General features: G+C 44.0%; 1 protein-coding gene across 6 annotated transcripts in view; it reads left to right on the forward strand.

Annotated features, from left to right (window-relative positions):
* RPTOR (regulatory associated protein of MTOR complex 1) overlaps window positions 1–21,988 on the forward strand; it is a 313,806-nt gene that overhangs the window by 214,277 nt on the left and 77,541 nt on the right. For 4 of the 6 annotated variants that reach the window (XM_073312077.2, XM_073312079.2, XM_073312078.2 and 1 more), the window contains 7 exons: window positions 6,485–6,559; window positions 7,919–7,984; window positions 8,667–8,858; window positions 10,178–10,318; window positions 17,935–18,052; window positions 19,617–19,757; window positions 20,251–20,409. In XM_073312077.2, the coding sequence (XP_073168178.1) occupies window positions 6,485–6,559; window positions 7,919–7,984; window positions 8,667–8,858; window positions 10,178–10,318; window positions 17,935–18,052; window positions 19,617–19,757; window positions 20,251–20,409 (892 nt within the window). The remainder of the gene's footprint in view (window positions 1–6,484; window positions 6,560–7,918; window positions 7,985–8,666; window positions 8,859–10,177; window positions 10,319–17,934; window positions 18,053–19,616; window positions 19,758–20,250; window positions 20,410–21,988) is intronic. The other 2 variants (XM_073312080.2, XM_073312081.2) reach the window with 2 other exon arrangements.

Genomic DNA, 21,988 nt, shown 5'->3' on the forward strand with positions numbered 1-21,988 from the left:
GTGCTCTGTACACCTGAACCCGCAGGATATGTACTCTGCACAGTTCTCTTCCCGCCCAAGCAGTGCTCCCTATGTCTACGCTGCTGTTTTTAGCAATCCACTGTCCTGCTGCCTCCCCGCTGCTGCGGCCTTTCTCTGCCATAATGGAAGGCTCCACCAGCAGGGAAAGGCTCTGTCATGGGGGAGGCAGTGGGGAAAGGCTCCAGCGGTGGGGAAATGATTATGCCTCCCCTCCTTGCTGCCGGAGCCTTTCCCTACGGCCAGAGCCTTTTGCTGCTGCATGTAGCTACGTACAGAGTGACAAGGGTGAACGCAGCCTGTCACTGTGGTGTATGGCTACACATGGAGTGCCTGTATAGCATAGCCTGTAAGTGCTGTCGGTAAATGTCCGTCACAGTGGCCTAGCCCATACTGGTGGCTCACGCTCTGCTTGCGAAACTGATTAGAACATTTGGTCAGGCTCTGCCTCCCGTGGGCAAGAACAGTCTCCAAACTCATCTTAAAACCATGGTGATCATCAGCATCTCTAAAACCATCCTAGAAGTAGAGCAAAACTAGGTCTTTGGAGAGTTTAGCTTCCAGTATTGCTTTAAATCTAATCTGGTCTTGTTCTCTGAGCTGCAATGACCGCTGACATTGGTGGGCTTGGAAATGCTGAAGAGTTCAGAATGGATAGGACACTGGGTTGCTTCCACAATGCCCATGATTCTGGACTTCTCCCTCTCATGACACACACTGGTACCTCCTTGGCATCCTTTAGGACAAGGCTTAAAACTGGGATCATGATTTTTGAACATGGCCTTAATGAAGACTATATTTTTTGGTACAAATATTCAAACAGTTAATTAATTGCAGCTGGAAATTTGCAGTGGTACGTGTGGTTTCCTGGTTTGACACCTACAGTTAATTGCAGGTGCAGTTATTAGTTGACGTAAGATTGAATCAACTGCTTTTGAAAGTTGGAGTCTTCCTGTTTTAATGTTGTGTATTTTCATGCTCTTTTCTCTTGTTTGTAGCATAAGGAACAATATTGGATTTGTTGGAATTCTTTCTCTCTTGATCAAGCACTGTCATGTTTAGTTTTATAAATATATTTTAGTAAACATCTTAAGAGGCTTTTGAATGGCAAAGAAAATGAAAATTCTTAATCTTAAAGCTCATATTGAAAAGCTTAGTTTTGATGCATGCTCCTCCATGGCTGAAGCTTCAGCCCCAGAGACCAGTACAATACATAATAGGGATTTTGTAGAATCAACTTAATTAACACGCACCACAATGGAAACAAACATGCCAGTGAAGGGATTGTCCTGCTTATCAGAGGAAATGCTCACTGATTTCATGAACTATTTTAAAAATAAGCCTAGAATCATCCTTCCAGCCTGGACTGGGCAGAGACTTGCCCAAATGCGCTTGATGAGACATCTTTGGCTTGTTAAGATGAACAAAAGACTGTGGAATGATTATGCCTGCAATAAATATTAAAATCCCTGTAACTTTATAGTACATTTATCTTCCCCTCAGTCCCATTTTCACTCTCATCTCTCTAAGGATAAAACTGAAAAATATGTGGTACAAGACCAATATCTGCAGGATCCAGAAATGAAAGGGACAAAAGGAGTAGGGGTAATGTGGCTCTTAGTCAATAGATACAGCAGTGTGTGGTGTAGTATTTTGGCTGTGAGGAGCACTCTCCTATGTGAATGTAGTGCTTTCAGGGATAGCAATTTTATAAGATTTATGATGAAAATGACAACTGCAGGGGTATGTCCTGAGAATATAAGTGAAAGTATTCTCAGATGCTGAAGGCAGTCATGAAAGGCTGTTTTTCATTGTGTTGACTGAAAGATTAATTAGACTGCACTGAATCACTACTGCTACAGTGTTAGAGTACAGCAGGAGTGTGTATGCATGAGTGGGCAAGCCATGAGAATATTCTCCTATTGGCCACATTTCTAACTGGAACTGTTTTCTTATAAGGGTGGGTGTTACATCGACCACAGGCAAAAGCCATGGCTCCTATTTTCAAACACTTTCCCAGAGAAGCTTCCTCTGGGGTGGATTGATTTAAATCAAAGTTCTCAAAATGATTTAAATCACCAATTTCAATGATGATTTAAATCAGAAAATAGGAAACTTGGATTTAAATAATAAATTTTAATCTTGTTTTTTCATTTGTACTTTTTAGTGATTTTCTTAAAGAAAGGTTGATTCTCATTACTTGGAAATTCTTAAAACATGTTGATTTTCAACTAAAATGTAGCCAAAATATGGCACCTCTTTTGCTAACCAGGTGCATATACACAATCTGTAAATATTTATTTAAGCAATTATAAAGCTGAACATACATTTTTACATTCTTTATGATATAAAATGGTAAGTGATGCATTTCTCATTTACTAGGTGGTTAATTTTTTGCTTATGATTTGTGTCAAGCTGTATTTGGCTGGAAATTGGAATTCAGTTAAAATGCACAAAAACAGCATTTTAAAATTTTTATTAGTTAAATAGAACTACCTTAAGTGTGCTGGGTACGTAAGCAAGACAAAGTTTATCAAAACATGTTTTCCATTTAAAACTATCTGTAGTTAGTGTTTTGAACTGATTGATTATGGTCAACTTCACAGTTTTAGAACTAGTAGATATCATCCTCTCTCATCTAATTTTTATTCATTGATTGGTAGAGGAAAACAAGCTTTACTGCTTTTTCAACTCCCAGTCAGTTTCTCAACTTCGAATGAACCAGTTATTGAACTGATCTAATTGAATAAACTGAAATGATAAAAATAGTCTCTTTGAACCTGCAGAGGAGACTACTGCTGTCAAAAGCTGGTTTAGCACTTCAACAAACTCTGGCTACAGGTTCTTAGCAGTTACTTCCATCAGTTCAGGGGTAGGGCTTACTTGAAGATTCTAGCAGCAAAGGTGCTGCTTTAATATTATATTTTAGTTTAATTTAAATGATTCAATAGATTACAGTAAGCTTATACTTTAATATGGGTTTTTAGAATTTGAAATTTAATTTTAAATAGCTTTATTTTAAAAAGAAAAATATTTTACTTCAAAATTTTAAAAATCTGATTTTTATTATTAATATCTATATTATCTATTTTTATTTAACCTGCTTTCTCCTGGTTCTAATTTGATCAACACTGTTTCCTTCATCTAGTTTTGCCTGTATGTGCATCCTGCTTTACTTTCAAGAAATTATTACATTGACATGAGCAGCTAGAGTCAAACTAATCGCTTAATCTTGTTTGTTTTTGCTGGTGGGGTGTAGTTACCTGAGACTCTCTTTTCCTGCCTCTAGTTCCCCTCAGTGTTTTTTGCCTTGTGCTCTGGAGAGCAGACTCTGCTGCTAAGTTTTTTTTACAGTTTTGGTTTTCTCATGAGCAGTGAAATAATAGAAGTAGCCTGAGTGAAAACAGGCAAAGGTGAATGTGGTTGTGTGCTGCTCTCTTGCACTTGTGTATGTGTAATATACCATATGTCTTTGATTAGAAGACGCCTGCAATTAGTAACTACCCGGTGTAAGAGTTGTACCTTTGTCATGCAAGTTGCAGGAAAAAGCAATCAGATGTAATAGCAGTGTTGTCTTCTAAGCAAAAATATATGTGTACTGTGAGTGTTCTTAAAAAATTTTTAGTGTCTGAATCTATTTGCTTTAATCCTGTGAATATGCAGACATTTGCACTGAGGTATTCAGAGATGACTCTAGTTATCCAGGGCTGAGTTTTGTTGGAGTGTTTCCAGCCAATCTCCCTACTGTGCTACACAGCATACGTAACTGGATGGCATGCTGCAGTATATGAATAGCAAAGAAACTGATGTTAAAGAGTCCTTGGAAAGGAGGTCGGGCCAAGAGTTTACCCTATGTTAAACTGGTATAATTTGTTGGACAGCATCCTCCAAATCTTAAATATCTCACTTAAAAATCCCCACTATAGTCAGTGAGAAAATTAACCCAAAAAAAAAAAAATTGCTCTTCTGATGGAACTTCCAGACTGTCAAGGGCACCCAAGTTACCTAGCAAAGTATAACTCTGATGGGATCATCGACATTACAACCACTAACTCTGTAGAAAACAGGGAAGTACTAGGTATGGGTGGGTTAATTTAATCTCTACTCAAAACAATGCATCAAAAATTCAGTGCCCATAAAATGGGAAAAGACAACATGAGAAAAAGAACTTGACGTTTCTAAGAGTTTAAAGACAGTGGAGAGTAACAGTGTGAGATTTTCAAAAGGATGGGCTTTGACCCTTTAAATGGCATATTGAACTGCCAGCTAAATGTTCTTTGCTAGCAGGATTTGTGAGGAGCAGTGGCATCTTGTGGTCAATACAAATGCTCCAGATAGGTTTTCCCCAGGGATAATTTTACACAGCTACACAATTTTTGTGCTCTAGTCCTTCCCTCATCATTGGAAATCTTTAACCTTTCCCATCTACCCTACAGCACGTTTTGTTCATGTGCCTTTATTATTCACAAGTACAAGATGCAAAGTAGGGAGATGTTATTGACACTGAATATTAATATTGTTCTCAGGCACTGCAGAGAGAACATATTAGCAAAGTGTATGTTTAAAGCTATTCTGGAGTTACATGATCTGCTTTCCTCCCTGTGGCCTCAGGTGATTGGCTGGTGCTGGCAGCCCACTGGGATGCAGTGAAAGATGGGCAGTCTTGTCTTAGTGGGCATCTGTTTGCCTGCACGCTGGTTTGAGACGGCTTTGTTTTTCTAAGGGGCAAAGATATGAAAAAAGCTAAAAATGTTGGGAAGAAGAAAACCAGCTCTCCTTTTGCGCAGCGTTACCAGCAAAATCCAGGCACGCCTCTGGTAGCTGCAAACTGACATTGTTTCGTTCCCTCTCTTCTTTAGTCTGCTGCAAACCGCATCTTTTCTTGCTTCGGTAATGAAATATTCTCTTGCATCTTTGTCTTTCCAGCCCCCTCCTTTCAACAATTAGTTTTCCTCCATAGTCCTCCATTCCTGATTAAAAATACATGACACTGTCTCTGGCATGAAGCATACAGCAGAATCCCAACCACAAAGGGAGTTAAAAGCAAAGTCAGGTTTTCCACCCAAAATTGTCACTTTAGTGCTATGTATTCTTGCGCTCTGACCTTAATATGTCAGACTGGAGCCTGAGATATCATGCTAGCAAAAAGGGAGCCCTGAGAAGAGGATCCTGGTGATGATTATCACTCTTTGAATCCAGGCTGCCTGCTTCTCCTGTAATACTCTTCCTTGGTGCCCTGATTTCTGCATATTGTGCTGGTGAAAAAGATGGCGAGGTTCACCTGCCAGGCATTTTTGTCACATAGTTTGGTCTTGCCTATGGAGATGAGAGTAAATGATGTTCCCAAACTGTGTTCCAGCCCCAGGATTGAATAGGCCAAAAAGAATGGACAGTCCCCCACGCCTCAGAGATCATCTCTCAATCAGAGTGGAAACTCATTGATACAGGTCAGTGTAGGGGAAACATGCAATGTGCTGAGTGGGAACTTCAGTCTCCAGGATTGTCATCTTTGCACCTTTCAGGAGCAGTACTTTCACCTGAACAATACAGTTCCTTATGGACATTTATTCACAATTCCAAGCCACCAAACAGGGTGTCATTATTAACAGTCTTTGCTCATTAGAAATACAGGATTGGAAAATCACAGATATTACAGGTTAAGATTTGGCATGCTTGGGGAGAGATGTGTAGAGAGAGCTTGCACAACATCTGCATGTGATATGCTTGCCAGTCAGGAACACTAAAAACAGACAGAAAACTAACACACAACCCTTCCTCCCAGTCTGGGTAGGTAGTTTGTGAATATGATGTGCTTTGAGATGATGAGCTTCTCAATGTCTGGGAACCTCTAGGCATTTGTCCAGGACTTAGACTGGCCGTGCAGATGAATATTTAGCTTTATGTGCAGGGGGTGATGCGTAGAAGTTACCAAAACATCTGATCTGCAGAGAGAAATTCAGCTCTTGTTCTTCCCAGGCTTGGACAGCAGCCATCAGCAAACCAGGTGGAGAATTAGATAAGAGACTTTTGAAATATGTAATTTTATTTTGGTTTTGTAAATGTCAGAAATCTGATTTATCAAATTCCTCTTGTTTTCCCTTTAGTGGCTCGTAACTACCATGGTGAAGGTATGCCATGGAACAAAGGGGGATTTAATGCTGCCTTTTTCTAGGGTGCTCTGAAGAACCAGAGAGCAACTTTGCAGTTTGTATTCCTTTCGGATGCCAACATGCAGTGGAACCATTTGCTGTAAATAACACAAGGCACTGGTCACCTCTTCATTCCAAAGAGTGTTTGGCTGCAGTCCTGACAGGGAAATTTGCTCTGACTTTTGTTTCTCAAATGAAAACTGGAATTGAGAAAAATGATTAAGACATGAAATATTCATAAATCATTGGAGGCAAAAAGAAGTTATCTCCAGGTTATTGTACTCATTGTTTTTCCTTCTCCCTGTCTCGTTTTTCAGTCATGCCAAGCCGACCTCGTGAAGGACAACGGTCATAAATATTTCCTTTCGGTCTTGGCAGATCCCTACATGCCAGTAAGGACAAATAGTCTGTTTCAGGCTTATTTAAATCTTGCTTAGGTCGTCTTGGCTTTTATGCTGCTGTTATGATGTGGTTGGTACTGTTGGTGGGGACAGGGTCATGTCACTCCCAGTGACACCAACTGCCCTCTTGAGGAATGGCACAGATGGGCAGCCTAGTTGGCCACAGGGGAAATTAATAATATAGAGCCCCATCAGAAGCACTTACAGACCAAATAAGTTTGCAAAGCCAATTCATTAAAAGGATTTAGACTTAGATTATTTTACTTTTCTTGATATTCATTTCATCTGCTCTGAAATGGGAACTGCAGGTGCTCTGATAAATGCTGTCTAATTTCATGGTACCTTCTGTAACTACCTCTACTGGTATTCTGTTTAGTGTCATCCTACAACAGGATAGCCCTCTAGCAGTATCCATTAGGGACTCTTTCTCCCCCAATTTCTCTAGTGATAAAAGCACACAGCTGTGACAAACATGAACTAAATAGGGCACTGGCCTTTTCTGCACTAACGCTTTTTAAATCCTGAACGTAAATGAAAAATACAATGGAATACAGAATAGTTCCCAGTCACTCAACCCAATGTAAAATATAATGGGATTGCTGCAAATTATTTCTTTTAAATGGTCTGTTTATTTCACTTAAAGATGAAACATGAAGTGGCCGTGTTGTCTGCCTGATGACATAACCAAGTCAGGCATTTCATAGCTGCAACTCCAGACATGTGGGACAGCAGGAAATGTCCAGACTTTTTTGGGGGGTGCGGGGGGGGAGAGGATGTTTGTCTTGTATTGGGTTTGCTGGGAAAGTATGTTTAAAAAATCCCAGGAATACACAATTACATTTTTTTTAAGTTGTGAAAGTATTCTAGAAATCCTTGGGTCTCTGGCTGCCCTCCTTTCTACATGTCAGGCTGTTTTCTGTTAGAATTATGATTAAAATCACAAAAAGAAAAGGAGTACTTGTGGCACCTTAAATAAATGTGTTAGTCTCTAAGGTGCCACAAGTCCTCCTTTTCCTTTTGCGGATACAGACTAACTCCGCTGCTACTCTGAAACCTGATTAAAATCACAGCCTCTCAATAGAGCCACAGCCAAGCAGGCCAACCATCTTTCCTGTTCTCAGAGGAAGGAGGGGGGCAAGTTTCATGGCCTGTTCCAGCCTCTTGTCATTAAGCAACTCCAAAACACAACTGTAAGTTTTTAGATTCCCGAATTGTCAAGTTTTCAGGAGATTCACATCAAACAAGGCAAGAAGGCCAGGATGGTCTCTCTCCTTTCAAACAGTGCAGCATACAGTTGTTTTCTGTCCTGTTTAAAGATAAAAATTAGTTGTGTGTGGTTTTGTTTTTAAGGCTGAACACAGGACTATGACTGCTTTCATTTTGGCTGTGATCGTCAACAGCTATAACACAGGGCAGGTGAGTCTCAACGTCTTGATCTTTACAATGCTTCTCGTGAGCCTTTCTCTGTACCATGACTTTGCTTTGATGTGACACCAACTGAAATGCATCAGAGCTTACTACAGAACTGGGAAGTTGCAGGGGAAGGGTGATTTCCTGTTTTTCTTGGATTTAAACAAAAATCTCCTGGAAGTGCTACAGAGGTAGCACGTGCACAGCCCCTGGACATATGGGTTAAGGACACACGTCGCTGAACAGCATCCTCTGCAGGCAATACACTGACACATTATTAAAGGAATCCTGCACGGTTCTCGTCAGCTGCGAGCATGATGGCCGTGATGTGGGTCTTGGGAAGGGGTTTAAAGCCAGGAAAGTGCCATGAGCCATAAATTATGGGGCTCTGACAGGTGCAAGGAGTATTGCCAATGAGGAAAAAAGCAAGTTACTGCATTCAGGAAGCAATTGTGACATTAACAGTTGCTTGGCTGGCTGTAAGAGCACACAGCTGACCTCCCAAGACTCCTTATGGAGCACTTGTGCAAAGCATCTCCAATAAAATGTTGCAACAAAACCAGTATCTAACCACGGAATAATTCTGTTCTCTACATTGTGTCTGTCCCCTCTCTCAAAATCATTTTGTTGTTTAATGCTGAGAGGGGAAGCTGCCTGTCTAAATGAATTGCTCGGAACTATGTTTTAGGAAGCCTGCCTTCAAGGAAACTTGATTGCCATCTGCCTGGAGCAGTTAAATGATCCGCACCCTCTACTGCGCCAGTGGGTGGCTATTTGTTTAGGACGTATCTGGCAGAATTTTGATTCCGCACGGTGGTGTGGCGTGAGAGACAGTGCCCATGAGAAGCTCTACAGTCTCCTCTCAGACCCCATCCCAGAGGTAATGTTTTAAGTGTAGACATATATACTAGTTGGGCTGGAGCCCTTTTGAGTGAGGGCTACAAAGCAATTTAAAAATCAGTATTGTCAAGAAGTCTCATGAATTGATAGGTGTCTGGTTAAAAAAAAATAGCTTTCCCTTTTTTTTGCAGGAAAGGTGCTTAAGCCATGCAAGGTCTGGAAAGGCAGAATAAATGCAAAGGATTATATAGTCCATGAAAGGGGGTTTTCAGTGTGATGACTTTAAATCCGGGGTTTATACAAGCTCCACATTTGTTTGCTCACTCCTGTGTCAGAAGTCCTTCAAAACTGTGTTACCACAACTCACTGTGTATTTCGACAAGTTCTCTGATCTGTTTTGTCTAAATCTGAGAACCGTTCTCAGCCTGGCGGATGAAAAAATGCAATTTTAAGGGAATGCATGTTTCACCATTATGAAAATACCGTCCAAGAAAGAAGAGAATCTTGTGCCAACCAAAACTGTGATTGACAGACCCTATGAGACCCCAGTGAAATTATATTCCAACTGGGAGAAGTAAGCTTGGAGATAAAGGGCAATATCATTGTGAAGTTATTAAAGTTTAGCTTTTCTTCTTTTAGTGATTTAACGCTTCCCAATCTGGGCACCCACAGCCTCCTTTCCTTTTCCCCAGGTTTTTCCCAACCTGCAGGTAATTGTCATGCAAAGGATCAAGTGAAGCGTCCTCAAGGCCATGAGCTTCTCTTGTCAATCAGCCAGAGCAGATCCCTTGCTGAGTTAGGAGGCACGTGCTCCGGAGGCTGATTCTGCTGCCTCCGTAGCATTCCCAGTCTCTGCCAAGGCAGAGAGTAAAGGACCACGCTTGATCCCAGACCCTGGGCCTGTGCAGGGTGTGGCTGACCCTCTTCCATTTTTAAGTCGTCTGCTCCCTTTCCATGTGCCCATATCAGATAGGTGAAGGCTTTAGAGCTCTCTAGTGTAAAGGGGACCTAGGTCCCTCAATGACAATTCCTTATTCATCTTTATGCTATTAAACAGAAGGTTCTTGACAGTGCCCATTTGAAAAATCACCAAAGGGAAAGCCATCTGACATTCCAGGGAATAATACACACTTCTGCACACATGAATGTTTAGAATTGCACCAGGATAAAACTTGGCAGTGCCCCTATATCTGTTTGTCTTTCCAGTCTTTGGGCTTCTATCCAGCCGCTGCCGTTTACCCAACACAGTAGCCTGGCTTTGTAGGGATCCGAGTTGGCAGAATAAGAGATCACGCCGGGTAGTTCAAGGCTAGGACCAGGTAGGAAACCAATGGTGATTTTTTATTTTGTCTCTCACAGGTTCGCTGTGCTGCAGTCTTTGCACTGGGCACATTTGTGGGAAACTCGGCTGAGCGGACCGATCACTCCACCACCATTGATCACAATGTGGCCATGATGCTGGCACAGCTCATCAACGACGGAAGCCCCGTGGTTAGAAAGGTACAGCAGGAGGGACATAAGGAAGTGAGGAGGATTAATGCTGGTGGCCTTCACAGTAATGCTAAGAAGGGTCAATTGTGTGTGTTGCTGGGGAGGCAGACTCTTTGTACAGTGGATTTCTTCCTAGGCATTCATGGATTTGATTAATCTGGAAGCATTTGTTCAAGCTCTCTGTCCCTTGTCAGCTAATATAGATGCTTACTTCCTGCCCAGAGACAACACACAAACATGGTTATACTCGGGGAAAAGAGCACCGTAAAGTGATAGCTGCTGGCCAGGGCTGTAACCAGGGCCAGGTGAGCGGACAGCCGCCCAGGGCGCAAAGCCACGGGAGTGGAAAAATGATGAAAAAAAATGGTAGGGGACACACACATGCTTGCTTGGCCTGGGCGCTAAAATACCTAGTTATGGCTCTGCTCCTAGCCCAGGGGATTTGTTCAGCCTGTTGACTACTATGACTGCACGCTCAAAGCTGTAGAATATGATAGCTTTGCAGAGTTGTTTTTCTGTAATTGGCCTTTTAAGCGAGGAAGCACAGGGGTCCCTGTGGGTTTTAGGATCAGGTAGGGGAAGACCAACAATTGGTCAAGTTGTCCCACCAACAGTAAAATACACTTTCTGTTTACAAACATCTGTCATTTTTTCTGTAAGCTTATCACAGAGTAACTTTTAATGGGTGAGTAAGGTTTGAGGGGTTGGGCTGTGAGAGGGTGACAAATATGCAGCTGCCACCTTCTGTAGGCAACCCTGTGGAGCAGTGTTGTGATTGGCCATTGCTAGTGGAGCAGGGTTTTCTATCAGGAGTCATTTCAGCTGGCTGGTGTGCTTTCTCATCTGCGTTGGAGTTGTCCCTTGGTTTTATAGTTCATACTCAAATCCCCATGCACACATGCCCTCAAGAACAAAATTGCCTGCGTCAGTTGGAGTCTCCTCTCTCATTTGTAATGGAATCCTTGCCTTGTGAAATTGATGACACAGTGTACTCGCTCTCTTGGTCCCAGATGACCTCTTCTGATTGGTTTTCCCTTGTTTTAATCTCTTGCCCTCAGAGAAACTGCTGAGAAGAGTTTCCTTTAGCATATGTGAGACTCTGGCAGCAAAAGCTGCCTCATCTACAAATGGATCTCACTGTCCCAATGGAGCGGCATCGATTTCTCCAAATCTCTTAATTAAAAATTCCTTTAAACAATGGAGAGTTCAGTCTTCTGCTGACTATTTGTATTTCTCTCTCCTATCCCTGTTTGCAATGTTAAGAAACAAGCTACGAAAGGGTTATTGCCCAGAACCTAATGAGGAGCTTGGCTGCCCATTGGTTCCTGCAAATGGTTCTGGTGTGTCATAGCTATTCGTGTGCTTCTGCTGGTGGTACAGACTCTCTGTGCATCATGGGTTTCAGAATGCCAAGGCCTTTTGTGTCGATTTTCTGGTTTCATTTCCTGTGAGGTTTTTGTAAATGTCAGTCTCCTCTCTGCTCTGTGCTGCTGGCATGCAGAACATAGTTGATCCTCAGAGTTACGAACACCAGAGTTACAAACTGACTAGTCAACCATACCCCTCATTTGGAACCAGAAGTACTCAGTCAGGCAGCAGCCGAGACCAAAAAACAGAACAAAAAACAAATACAGTTCAGTGCTGTGTTAAACATAAACTACTAAAAAAGTAAAGGGAAAGCAGCATTTTTCTTCTGCGTAATAAAGTTTCAAAGCTGTATGAAGTCAATGTTCAGTTGTAAACTTTTGAAAGAACCACCAGAACGTTTTGTTCGGAGTTACGAACAATTTCCATTGCCAGGGTGTTTGTAACTCTGAGGTTCCACTGTAATGTTGTGCTGCTTTCCATGTTCTGCAGACAATAAAGTGAAGCTGGCATGGGGAGCATGGTTTGGAATGCTGAGAGCCACTGAAGTGCTGGCCATTGGCAGCTCACTAGACTGTAGACACAAGCCTCTGGGAGCGCTTCAGCGTTCGGAGTCCCAGGGCTGTCACAATGAAGCACTAATGCCATTTGCCATCTGCCCTGAATGTCAGGAAATACCATTTCTAATGCTGCGGCTCTGCGGAGTCTCAAGGATGGATTTTAATAGGCATGGCATTTCATTTGCTGTACAGCATGCGGAATCCCCTTGAAACAGAAATGTACATGGTACATAAAACATATTGTATAACATAATCACCAACTAATAAAAAAGACCATATATTAAAACAGGATAGTTCAGACCACAGTATATTTGCTGTTTACCAATGGACCACTGAGACCAGTTCACCTACCCCTTCCCTGAAGCCAATGCCTGAACCAGGAATAAATCTGTCAGAGGTTAGTGGACTTGTTTGTATGCTGGTTCTTTGAGTTTAAAATCAATGCAGGAATGGGGCAGGGAAAGAAGAGTATGCACTTTGATGTCTTTATCTAGAATCCTGACTCTTGAGATTTCTGTCTGATTTTGTGACTTCCTCTAGAAAGAAGAGCTGTATTCTGTCCCTGGAATGCTCTGCTGTTTGTTACTGTTTTGACAGCAAAGTTTTACATTACAGGACTTTTGGTTTTAAATTAAATATTAAATATTAATTTGTTACTGGAAGCATAAAGTGTATGGCAGCCCTATGGGAGGAAGAAGGGAGGGGCTGGGAGTGCAGTGGAGAGAACATGACAGCTCCATTCAGTAAAGAGACCTTGTTGCTTTCAAAAACCACAAGGAGGAATAATATACTCTGATTGAGCAGTAATTCCTTAGTCTCCTGGAGTTCACGTGTTCTGACCCTCCATTATACAACAAAAGCACGTTAACTGCTTGCTGGGCGTCTGGATTGTTCCAGGCAGAACCCACCTGCCAGACACTGCCAAATTGTTCCTGGCAGGATTCACTTGCCAGCAGCTGCTCAATCATTCCAAACATATCCAAACTTCCTGTTTATTTAACTGGAATATTAGTTGCACAACAGGGGCTGTGTTGAGCTAGCAATGAGAGGTTAAATCTGTGGCCTTATTCCACCAACATCTTATGCTTCAGTTTATTCATTGGTGTAACTGTTTTTCAGTGTGCACAGTCTTTGGAATACATAGATCTCTCCTTTGGAGATTTAGGCTGCCAAACTGGTGTTAGCGACAGACCACAGCTCTCCAGCCAGTCAGTGGTCTGTCTGTCTGGTGTTTCTAAGGGGCCTAACACCACAATACCTAAGAGAGGGTCTAAGTTTTGGTGTCCACTTCCCCTCCTCCTCTCTAAGGCTCCCATGTTGCAGCCATTAAGCCAGAGAGAATTAAGTGGGGTCCCTTATCAGACCCACAGCATCACCCCTAAATTAGCCGGCATTGGTCCTAGTAGATGAATACAAGCCTTGTTTTCTCGCCTGGGCTGACCATGCTGCCGAGTTTGGGACTCAAGTTCCAATGTCCTTCATGGTGGCAGCTCAGCCATGGCCTTGGCAGCCTATTGGTGTCTCTCTAGCTGAGTTTAGAGTGAGTGTAGCACGGGCAGCAGGAATCCAGCTCCTTCCAGCAAGTCACATACGAACAAATAGTGGTTTGGCCTTTGCCATGAAGAGCAGGAGTCCTGCTCCTCTGCACAATTCATTATTTCACTCCAAGAAACACGTGCCCCTCGTGGGCAGGGTGGCAGCTTGTACGTGAGAGGAGGGAGCTGTGTACAAGACTCCAGTTCTGTTCTTTCTGTGACAGTACATCAGTTTGACAATATCAGGCTGAATCAAAGAGTAGGGGAGCCTGGCCAGGAATAAAAGACCTTTTGTTATGAAGAATTCATTTTGAAACTAAGCGCTCTGGCTTTCTTCAGATCTTGGCACTGAAGTGAAGGAAAAATCAATGCTTCTCCAAACCAAGTATTAAAAAGTGCCCTCATCCCCCCTCGAGGTGACAGATGCTGGTTTCACAGGGGCTTTATTCTGCCTTATTTGTAAACGATAAAAAGATGCTCACAGAAGAGAGGCTATTTCCCACCATGTTAGCTCAGAGTAGAGGAAATTTGCTAACTCTGCCATCTGTGCCATTGGTTTGTTGGGTTGGGCAGAGGGAGGGAGAGTTAAGAAGGGATTTTGTATATTCTTACTGCTATAGAGAGAGAGATGTGCATGCTGGATCTGTCAGTAAGCTTCCTGTATCAGCATAGGTCAGGTTGAGAGGAGTTCTACACAACACTGTCTGGCGGTTCAGCAGGCTGAGGACTGACATATACAAGATTCCTGACTTTAGAAGCATTAGGAGAACAGATTCTTGTATAACTCCATACCCTGCCTGTTTCTGAGATCTGAGCTGCCTCAAAGGAAGTAAAGACCCTGAGTCTTGTTGGCGAGTGACCTCACTGAGAAGCTGGGTTGTTTTGGGTTTGTTTGTTTTTCTTGTGGGAGCCTTTGATGTTAGGAGCAGGAAAATGGAAGAGAATCAGAAGAACAATAGAAAACCCGTGGATTTTATTTATTTCTTTGTATGCAGGCTTATTGGGGGTCTGTCAATCTAGCATTGCTTTAACTGTCAGATACTTCACTCTTCTGCTCAGAGTTCAGCATGGCTTTGCTCTAACAGCAAGCTCTCACTGGAAGGATGCCTCTGTCCACCTGCGTCATTTACAGGACTTTCATCACCAGAGATTAGCATCTCTGAAATACAGCACGTGTCTACGCTGCAGTGCAGGCCTGTGCCTGAGCCCGGGCTCGAGCCTAACCCCCCTTGCGCGTACACTGCAATTGCACTAACCCAGGGCTCAAACCCTAGGTCCCAGGATCCTGCTGGGCTGGAGAGTCCAAGCTCAAGTTAAACTGGGACCCAGGATCTGAGCCCTATTGCTTTGCAGTGTAGACGTAGCCCCACTTGACTCCGGTCCTGGGAGTCAGGTGGAATTATTTCATAATTCCACAGGACAATTACCTTAGTCCCCTCCATCCCAACAATCTGCAGTCCACTCTATTGAAAACAGAAGCCACCCCAACTTTGCAAATGGTCAGTGTTAACCCATTCTGTTCTGATCAACAATCTGCAAGTACGCAGTCAGAGAGCCTCCTGGGTTTACAATGGAGACCAAACCAATCAAGCCTTTTGCAAAGCTAGCTGCTTCCTGGTAACATGCAGGCGGTCAGGTTTTCCCACAGTGCATCATGGTCCTAGGGCTAGAGCAGGGCAGGGTAGAGGGAGAACTAGGGACTCTGGGTTATGGCTACTTTGACTGCAGTGTGAACGCCAGAGCCCTAGGTTCAAGCATGGGTTAGAAAAGTCTTAACATAGGGTTAAAATACAATGTAGACACTCAAGCCTAGGGTTCCCTAACACGGGTCAGCTAACTCAAGTCCCACTAACTCTGGGCTTACGTTGCAGTGTAGACATACTGTGACAAAGTTCCTCCTCTACCTTGGTGGGTCTTGCGCTTATTGGTGGATTTGCTTGCCTTGGAGCTTCACCACAGCCCTCAGTTTGGCCGTTTTTGTGAACCCACAGTCCAGGTCAACTCCTCCTGTGTCTGACCAGGAGTTGGGAGGTTTGGGGGGATCCTGGGCCTGCCCTCTACTCCAGGTTCCAGCCCCAAACCTCCCCACCCTGTGGAATGCAGCTGTCTAGAGTGCCTCCTGGACTCCCTGGGATACTTCCCCATGGCCTCCTCCCAATATCTTTTTATCCTCACCATAGGACCTTCCTCCTGGTGTCTGATAATGCTTGTACTCCTCAGTCCTCCAACAGTCCGCGTTCTCACTCTCAGTTCCTAGTGCCTCTTGCTCCCAGCTCCTCACACACACACCACAAACTGAAGTGAGCTCCTTTTTAAATCCAGGTGCCCTGATTAGCCTGCCTTAATTGATTCTAGCAGCTTCTTGATTGGCTGCAGGTGTTCTAATCAGCCTGTCTTAATTGTCTCCAGAAGGTTCCTGATTGTTCTGGAACTTTCCCTATTACCTTACCCAGGGAAAAGGGACCTACTTAACCTGGGGCTAATTTATCTGATTTCTATTACTCTCCTGTAGCCATCTGGCCCAACCCTGTCATAATACCCACAGAGGGACACAGAGTGATCCCCTTGCTTTCTATGAGAGAGAAGCATCTGAGTAGAGATTTGTGCCCTTCTAAAAGCATATTTTGTCCTCTGCGGTAGTTTCTATTGGAAGAGGCAGTGGTAGAATATGCTCTGGATAAACTAAACAAGTTATAGCTGCACATGTCCTCCTTCGAGTGATAGTCCCTCTGTATATTCCCTATGTTGGTATGCATGCATGAGAGTCCGGAAATTCTTCAAAGCAGTGTCCATTGGCCCGCACATGCACCATAGCTCTCCTGGTGCTCCTGACCGAGGGTATAAGAGAAAGTGTGGGTCGACGCCTCTCCAGTTCCTTCTTGGCAACACATGGCCTGAGTCGGAATTGTATCCTCCTTTGCTTCGTTGCATAATGTATAAAGAAAACTGTCGTCTCCAAGCAGGTGTCACAGCTCCCTCCACGTGAGCACAAGCTGCCTCCACAGCATCCCTATGAGCCATTCTGCTGCAGGACATCTGCAGAGTGTCCCCATGGAGTTCTACCCACACATTAGTGATGCACTGTACTCTAGTTCATGTCTTGGCTGAGGATGCGGCGGTGGGATCAGCAGTATTTCAAGCATCTTTGCTACCAGCTTCCTCACACCCACCTCCAGGCTGAGCACTGCTTGCCAATCATCTATGTGTGGAATATATATAGGGACCATCCCTCGAAGAAGTGGAGGTTACGTTAACTGGAGTTTCTTCAAGATGTGTGCTCCCTGTCTGTATTCCACTACCCACCCTTCGTCCCCTCTGTGCTGGATCCTGTTGGATTTGTGATGAGAAGGGGAACTAGAGAGACGTCGCCCCACACTGCCTCGTACACCCTCAGTTGAGAGCACAAGGAGCACGGCTGTGCATGTATGGGCCAACAGACACCGCTTTAAAGAATTTCCAGCCTCGGGCGTGTGGCGCACATGTGGACCCATATGTAGAATACTGATAGGGACCGTACAGCTGGAAGAACCTCGAGTTCAGTAAGTAACCTCCTCTTTAATAAATTGCACTTTGACAAACTATAGTAGAATTTGTACAAACTCTGTTGGTCTCATTGGTGCTCCCCTGGTGCACACAAGCCTAATTTACACTCACGTCTTTGTTAAAAGCCCTTTTACTTTGGTTGAAACACAACACCGGAATTCTAAATCAGAGTTTTTTCCCTCTAACTCTTCTTTGAATTTTTGCTAGAGTTCTGTTCCAGGCAGACAAGGGTCCATCTGACGGATGCGCTTTATTTCTAATGGCAGATTTCTTGACAGGCAGTGGTTCCTGCCTGGAGCAGGCTGTTTTTCCTGACAGGAGAGAATCCCTGCATTTTCAGTGATTAATATCCCCTCTGCTTTGATTGTTGGGTTTTGGTGTTGGGTATCCTTTCTTCTATATTGTGAATTATTCTGGCATGGCCTATTGGCCGGTTGTTTCCCCTCTTTCAGACACATATGTTCCTTGCAGCCAGTTGTGTGTCTCTCTCTCTCTCTCTCTCTCTCTCTCTCTCACACACACACACACACACACACACACACACACACACACACACACACACACACACACACACACACACACACTAATCAAAGGTCTGTTTCTCTCTGCTTTCTATCCCCAGGAGCTGGTGGTGGCTTTGAGTCACCTAGTGGTTCAGTATGAGAGCAATTTCTGCACTGTTGCCTTGCAGTTTATGGAAGAAGAGAAGAATTATCCTCTGCCCTCTCCAGCTACCACAGGTACATCCTTTCCTCTGCTCATGGCCAGGGGCAGTTTTGATCCTTATAGTGCTTGGGAGTCTTAGCTGAGGAATTTGATTGCATGACCTATAGGCACCAGTACTACAAAGTTTAATGATGTTATGGGCAACTCTCACACCTGTTCTGCAGTAAAATGCATTACAGTGCCAAACTGCATCTCAGGGAGATCTCCCTCTGAAAAGACTGAAACGTGCTTCTGGCTCACCAGGGAGTCACGGAGACTGAAATCCCTGCTCCCCTGAGAAGAGATTTCTGCAGGTGCGGGTTAAAGCATGTTGTCAAGACAGTGCAGTGAAGCTTGCACTGATGTTACCCATGTTGCACTTGTTGGGTAAACAGGGGACTTGAGGCTCTCAGGCTGTTGAATTGATGCTGCCAAGGAGAATCCTCATTGTTCTACAGTGAGCCAGTCCAACTGTTTGTTACTTGAGAGACTCAGACAGGAGACCGTGAAGACCTTCATATTGCTATGTCCTGCTGCAGTGGGGCTGCATGCTCCAAAGCCTTTGGTTTGTGATCCTGCTCCGCGGTGCTTGATGTGCTATTTTTTCCCATCTCTTTCTTCCTTGTGTATTTTGCTTCATTTGAGGAACTGAAGGTCCTAGAGAAATTATTGCTGGCCTTTCATTTTTTAGAAATTAAATAAATTGGAACTCACCAGGAATAACAGAACTGTTGCGACAGGAACTTGCAGAAGAGAAGATGAACTATTTCCGCAATCAGTAATTAATCACTTCTTCGTCTGAAGTAGTGAATCATATTAGAGAACTAGTTTCCCCCATTTGTCCTTTCTGCTGCAGAAAATAATCATCCCTTACAGTTCCATAGCACTTTTCATCATCCAGAAGGATGCCAAAGTACTTTATCAGCGGGATGTTCAGGAAGCACTGCTCCCATCGCTGTAGGGGAATGCAGCAGATGTTCTGCAGCAGTAACATTACATAAGTGCTGTTAGGAATGGAAATGAACCCTGACTTTTCCAGTTGAAATTGCAGGTTTTCAGGGCATGAAGTGAAATTTGGCCAGGAAAACCAGGATTAAATAATCCTTTATTATGGAAAATATTCCCAGATTGTTAGTGAGCGGAAGCGATCAGCAATTCAGATGTAAGGCTCTGAAAGGTGTCCCCTCCAGGATCACGTTTGGGCATTAGTTCGGTATTGGCGTGGAGGGAAGGGTCAGCAGAACCACTGCCTGTCACACCCCTATTTTTCCTCTTGTCTTTCGTTCAGGGACTGACCAGGCTTGGCCCTGCTTAGCTTATGGGATGTGTAAGGACCACGGCCCAAGAAACATGGTGCTATGGTCTTTGTCCTTTATATGAACAGAGAGGATTGGGGCAGGGGGAGTAAAGATACCAGCCCTTTATCATAATTTGCTCTTTGTTTAAGGACAGCTGGCCGTGACTGAGCACCCTTCTTGTCAGTTGTTGGTTTTAAATTGTTTTAACCATTTGCACTGATCACACTACATTGCTGTGGGATGGCTGCTCCCCGGTTTCTCTTGTGATGACATGTACAATGGCTAAACCTTGCCCACACAGAGTGTGGGAGTTTGACGCCAGTGCGAGATGGTCCATGTACTCCGAGACTTCGTTCCGTCAGCTCCTATGGGAACATCCGAGCGGTCACCACGGCTAGGAACCTGAACAAGTCTCTGCAGAACCTCAGCTTGAACGAAGAATGTAAGATGGCTTTCAAGATGCTTTCATTTTTTCTTACCTCTTGTCTCACGTGAGACTTTGTTTTACTTTGTTCCTTTGCGAGTTCTTCCCTGCTGTGAAATCTCACGTGGAAAGCATCTCGAGCTGACTAAGTGTTATCGCATGGTATCCAGTTGCCAGCCCCGAGGGGAGATATAGGGAACCCCTTAACCTTAACCCTAACAGGCTGAAATTCTCTGTTCAATAGTATTGACTTTGAGCTACTGGAGACCAAGCAGGGCACCTTCTGATGCATGTGGTTTTCACCAGCCTGAGTCACTACTGAAGCCTTGATGCTTACCCTCTAATTAAATGTTCAGTGTTCAAAAAGAGGGCTTGGTGGATTTGCTTTACCAGAGGAATTTCTGTTCACTTGTTGAATGTCACAGGGTTCATAACGGTCAGCTGATGCTTGAGCAAAAACGGTTCTGTTGGTAGCGTTTGTGTTTGTGTCTCCCTACGTCCCTTTCGGCAGCTGGCAGCTCTGTTGCGTTTTCTCCCGGGAATCTCAGCACAAGCAGCAGTGCCAGCAGCACCTTGGGCAGCCCTGAGAACGAGGAGTATATCCTGTCATTTGAGACCATCGACAAGATGAGAAGAGTGAGCTCCTACTCCTCGCTGAATTCACTGATCGGTGAGTAGGGGCTCTTCCATCTTCCCTTGGCATTTCCTACTTTCTTTACCCGCCTCTGGTTTTGGCTCGAGATAGGTCACATTGTAACAGCAAGGGTTTTCCTTGTGGGTACGTGCAATCATGCTATCTGAGTGGGGTTGTATGAAGAAAGGAGAACGGGAGTTAACCTGAAGGTCTTGGGAGGTAGGGCAGGGAATGGGATGTAGCAACGACATAGCTGCATTTCTATAGTCGTAACCCTATCTTATGTTACAAAGGGTAGGATTCCTGCTAAGAACTTGAGCATGAAAAGGGTAGCATCTACTGGAATCTTACAGCCCCTGCAGCTTCATGGGCTAGGAAATGGTAGGAAGGCTCTTCATTCCATGGACCTGATATCTGGGCTCAGTGGCATGGACTTCTACCCTCAGTTGCTTTTCATGTAAGCTGGGTTTAGTCTGCTACACAGCACAGTCTTCAAACCTTGATAGTCTCCGAGGAAGCCTTACCCAATTGATTTTCCAGCTAAGTGCGTTTGTACATTATTACATGGGGGGTGAGAAGGAAAAAACCCTGGCTTTGTCCTAATTAGTTGGCAAGACAGCTTGGCATTTTACAGAAATGAGCTCTGAACAAAGAGTATCATGGGTGATCACTTTACATCCATTACCTCCCCAACTACATCCTCCTGGAGAAAGGTGAGAGAACACCAGCTGCAGCATCTATTGATCTGCAGAGCACCAAAGCTAAACAGTCCTGTTCTGCCCTGGAGCCTCAGCCCTCTTGGTAATACACTGAATGCTGCAGAGTTGAGATGTTGGTGCCTATAGCGAAGGAGGAAGGGAAATGGACTTGCATTTCCACAGCACATGGTTGATTTGCATGTTTGATGTCGTCTGGCATTTTTTGTATAAAACTGAACTGGAAGTTCTGCGCTAAACTCGTTCAGTTCTTTGATTATTTTTCTGATGGCTTTTTTAGGCAAGTCTGATAGCTACAGCAACATTTTTCTTTAGCTGATCATCTTTTCAAACTGGGGTGGTAAGAGCACAGCCAGCCAACATGCAAGGGTCCCAGTGTGTGGAACGGACGCTTGCTCCGTGGGCTGGAGAAAGCGCACATCAGAGAAATGATGCGGGAGGCTCATATCCTTCCATTATGGTCAGTTGTGTGGGTCCACGATCTTCTCCTAGCTTTAAAAAATCCCTATCCAACGTTGTCATATGGAGGAGTAATAACCTGTAGCAAATTGGTGAATGAAAACCCTGCACGCCACACTCCAGTACTAGAAATATTCTGGGATCCTGCTACCAAACAGATCAATTGACATCTATTGTAGACCATTAATGGATGACTGGAGGGTCCCCAGGCCCTTGAGACAGTTTAAAATTAATCGTGTCCCATCCTAATAAAGTATCGTTGTTAGACTCTTGAACAATCCAGTCACATGACGTAACAGATAATGACCCTGGTCCCTTCTGAGTGGGCACAACAGGATTGCTAGAATGCTGTTGTCCCTGTGGCAGGTTAAAACCTTAGCTCCCTTTCCTTGCTGACTCTCCCACCTATCTTTCCACTGGAAGGAGCTGCAACCTGCTTG

This window comes from Lepidochelys kempii, chromosome 14, assembly GCF_965140285.1.
Source record: "Lepidochelys kempii isolate rLepKem1 chromosome 14, rLepKem1.hap1, whole genome shotgun sequence".
Lineage (NCBI taxonomy): Eukaryota > Metazoa > Chordata > Testudines > Cheloniidae > Lepidochelys > Lepidochelys kempii.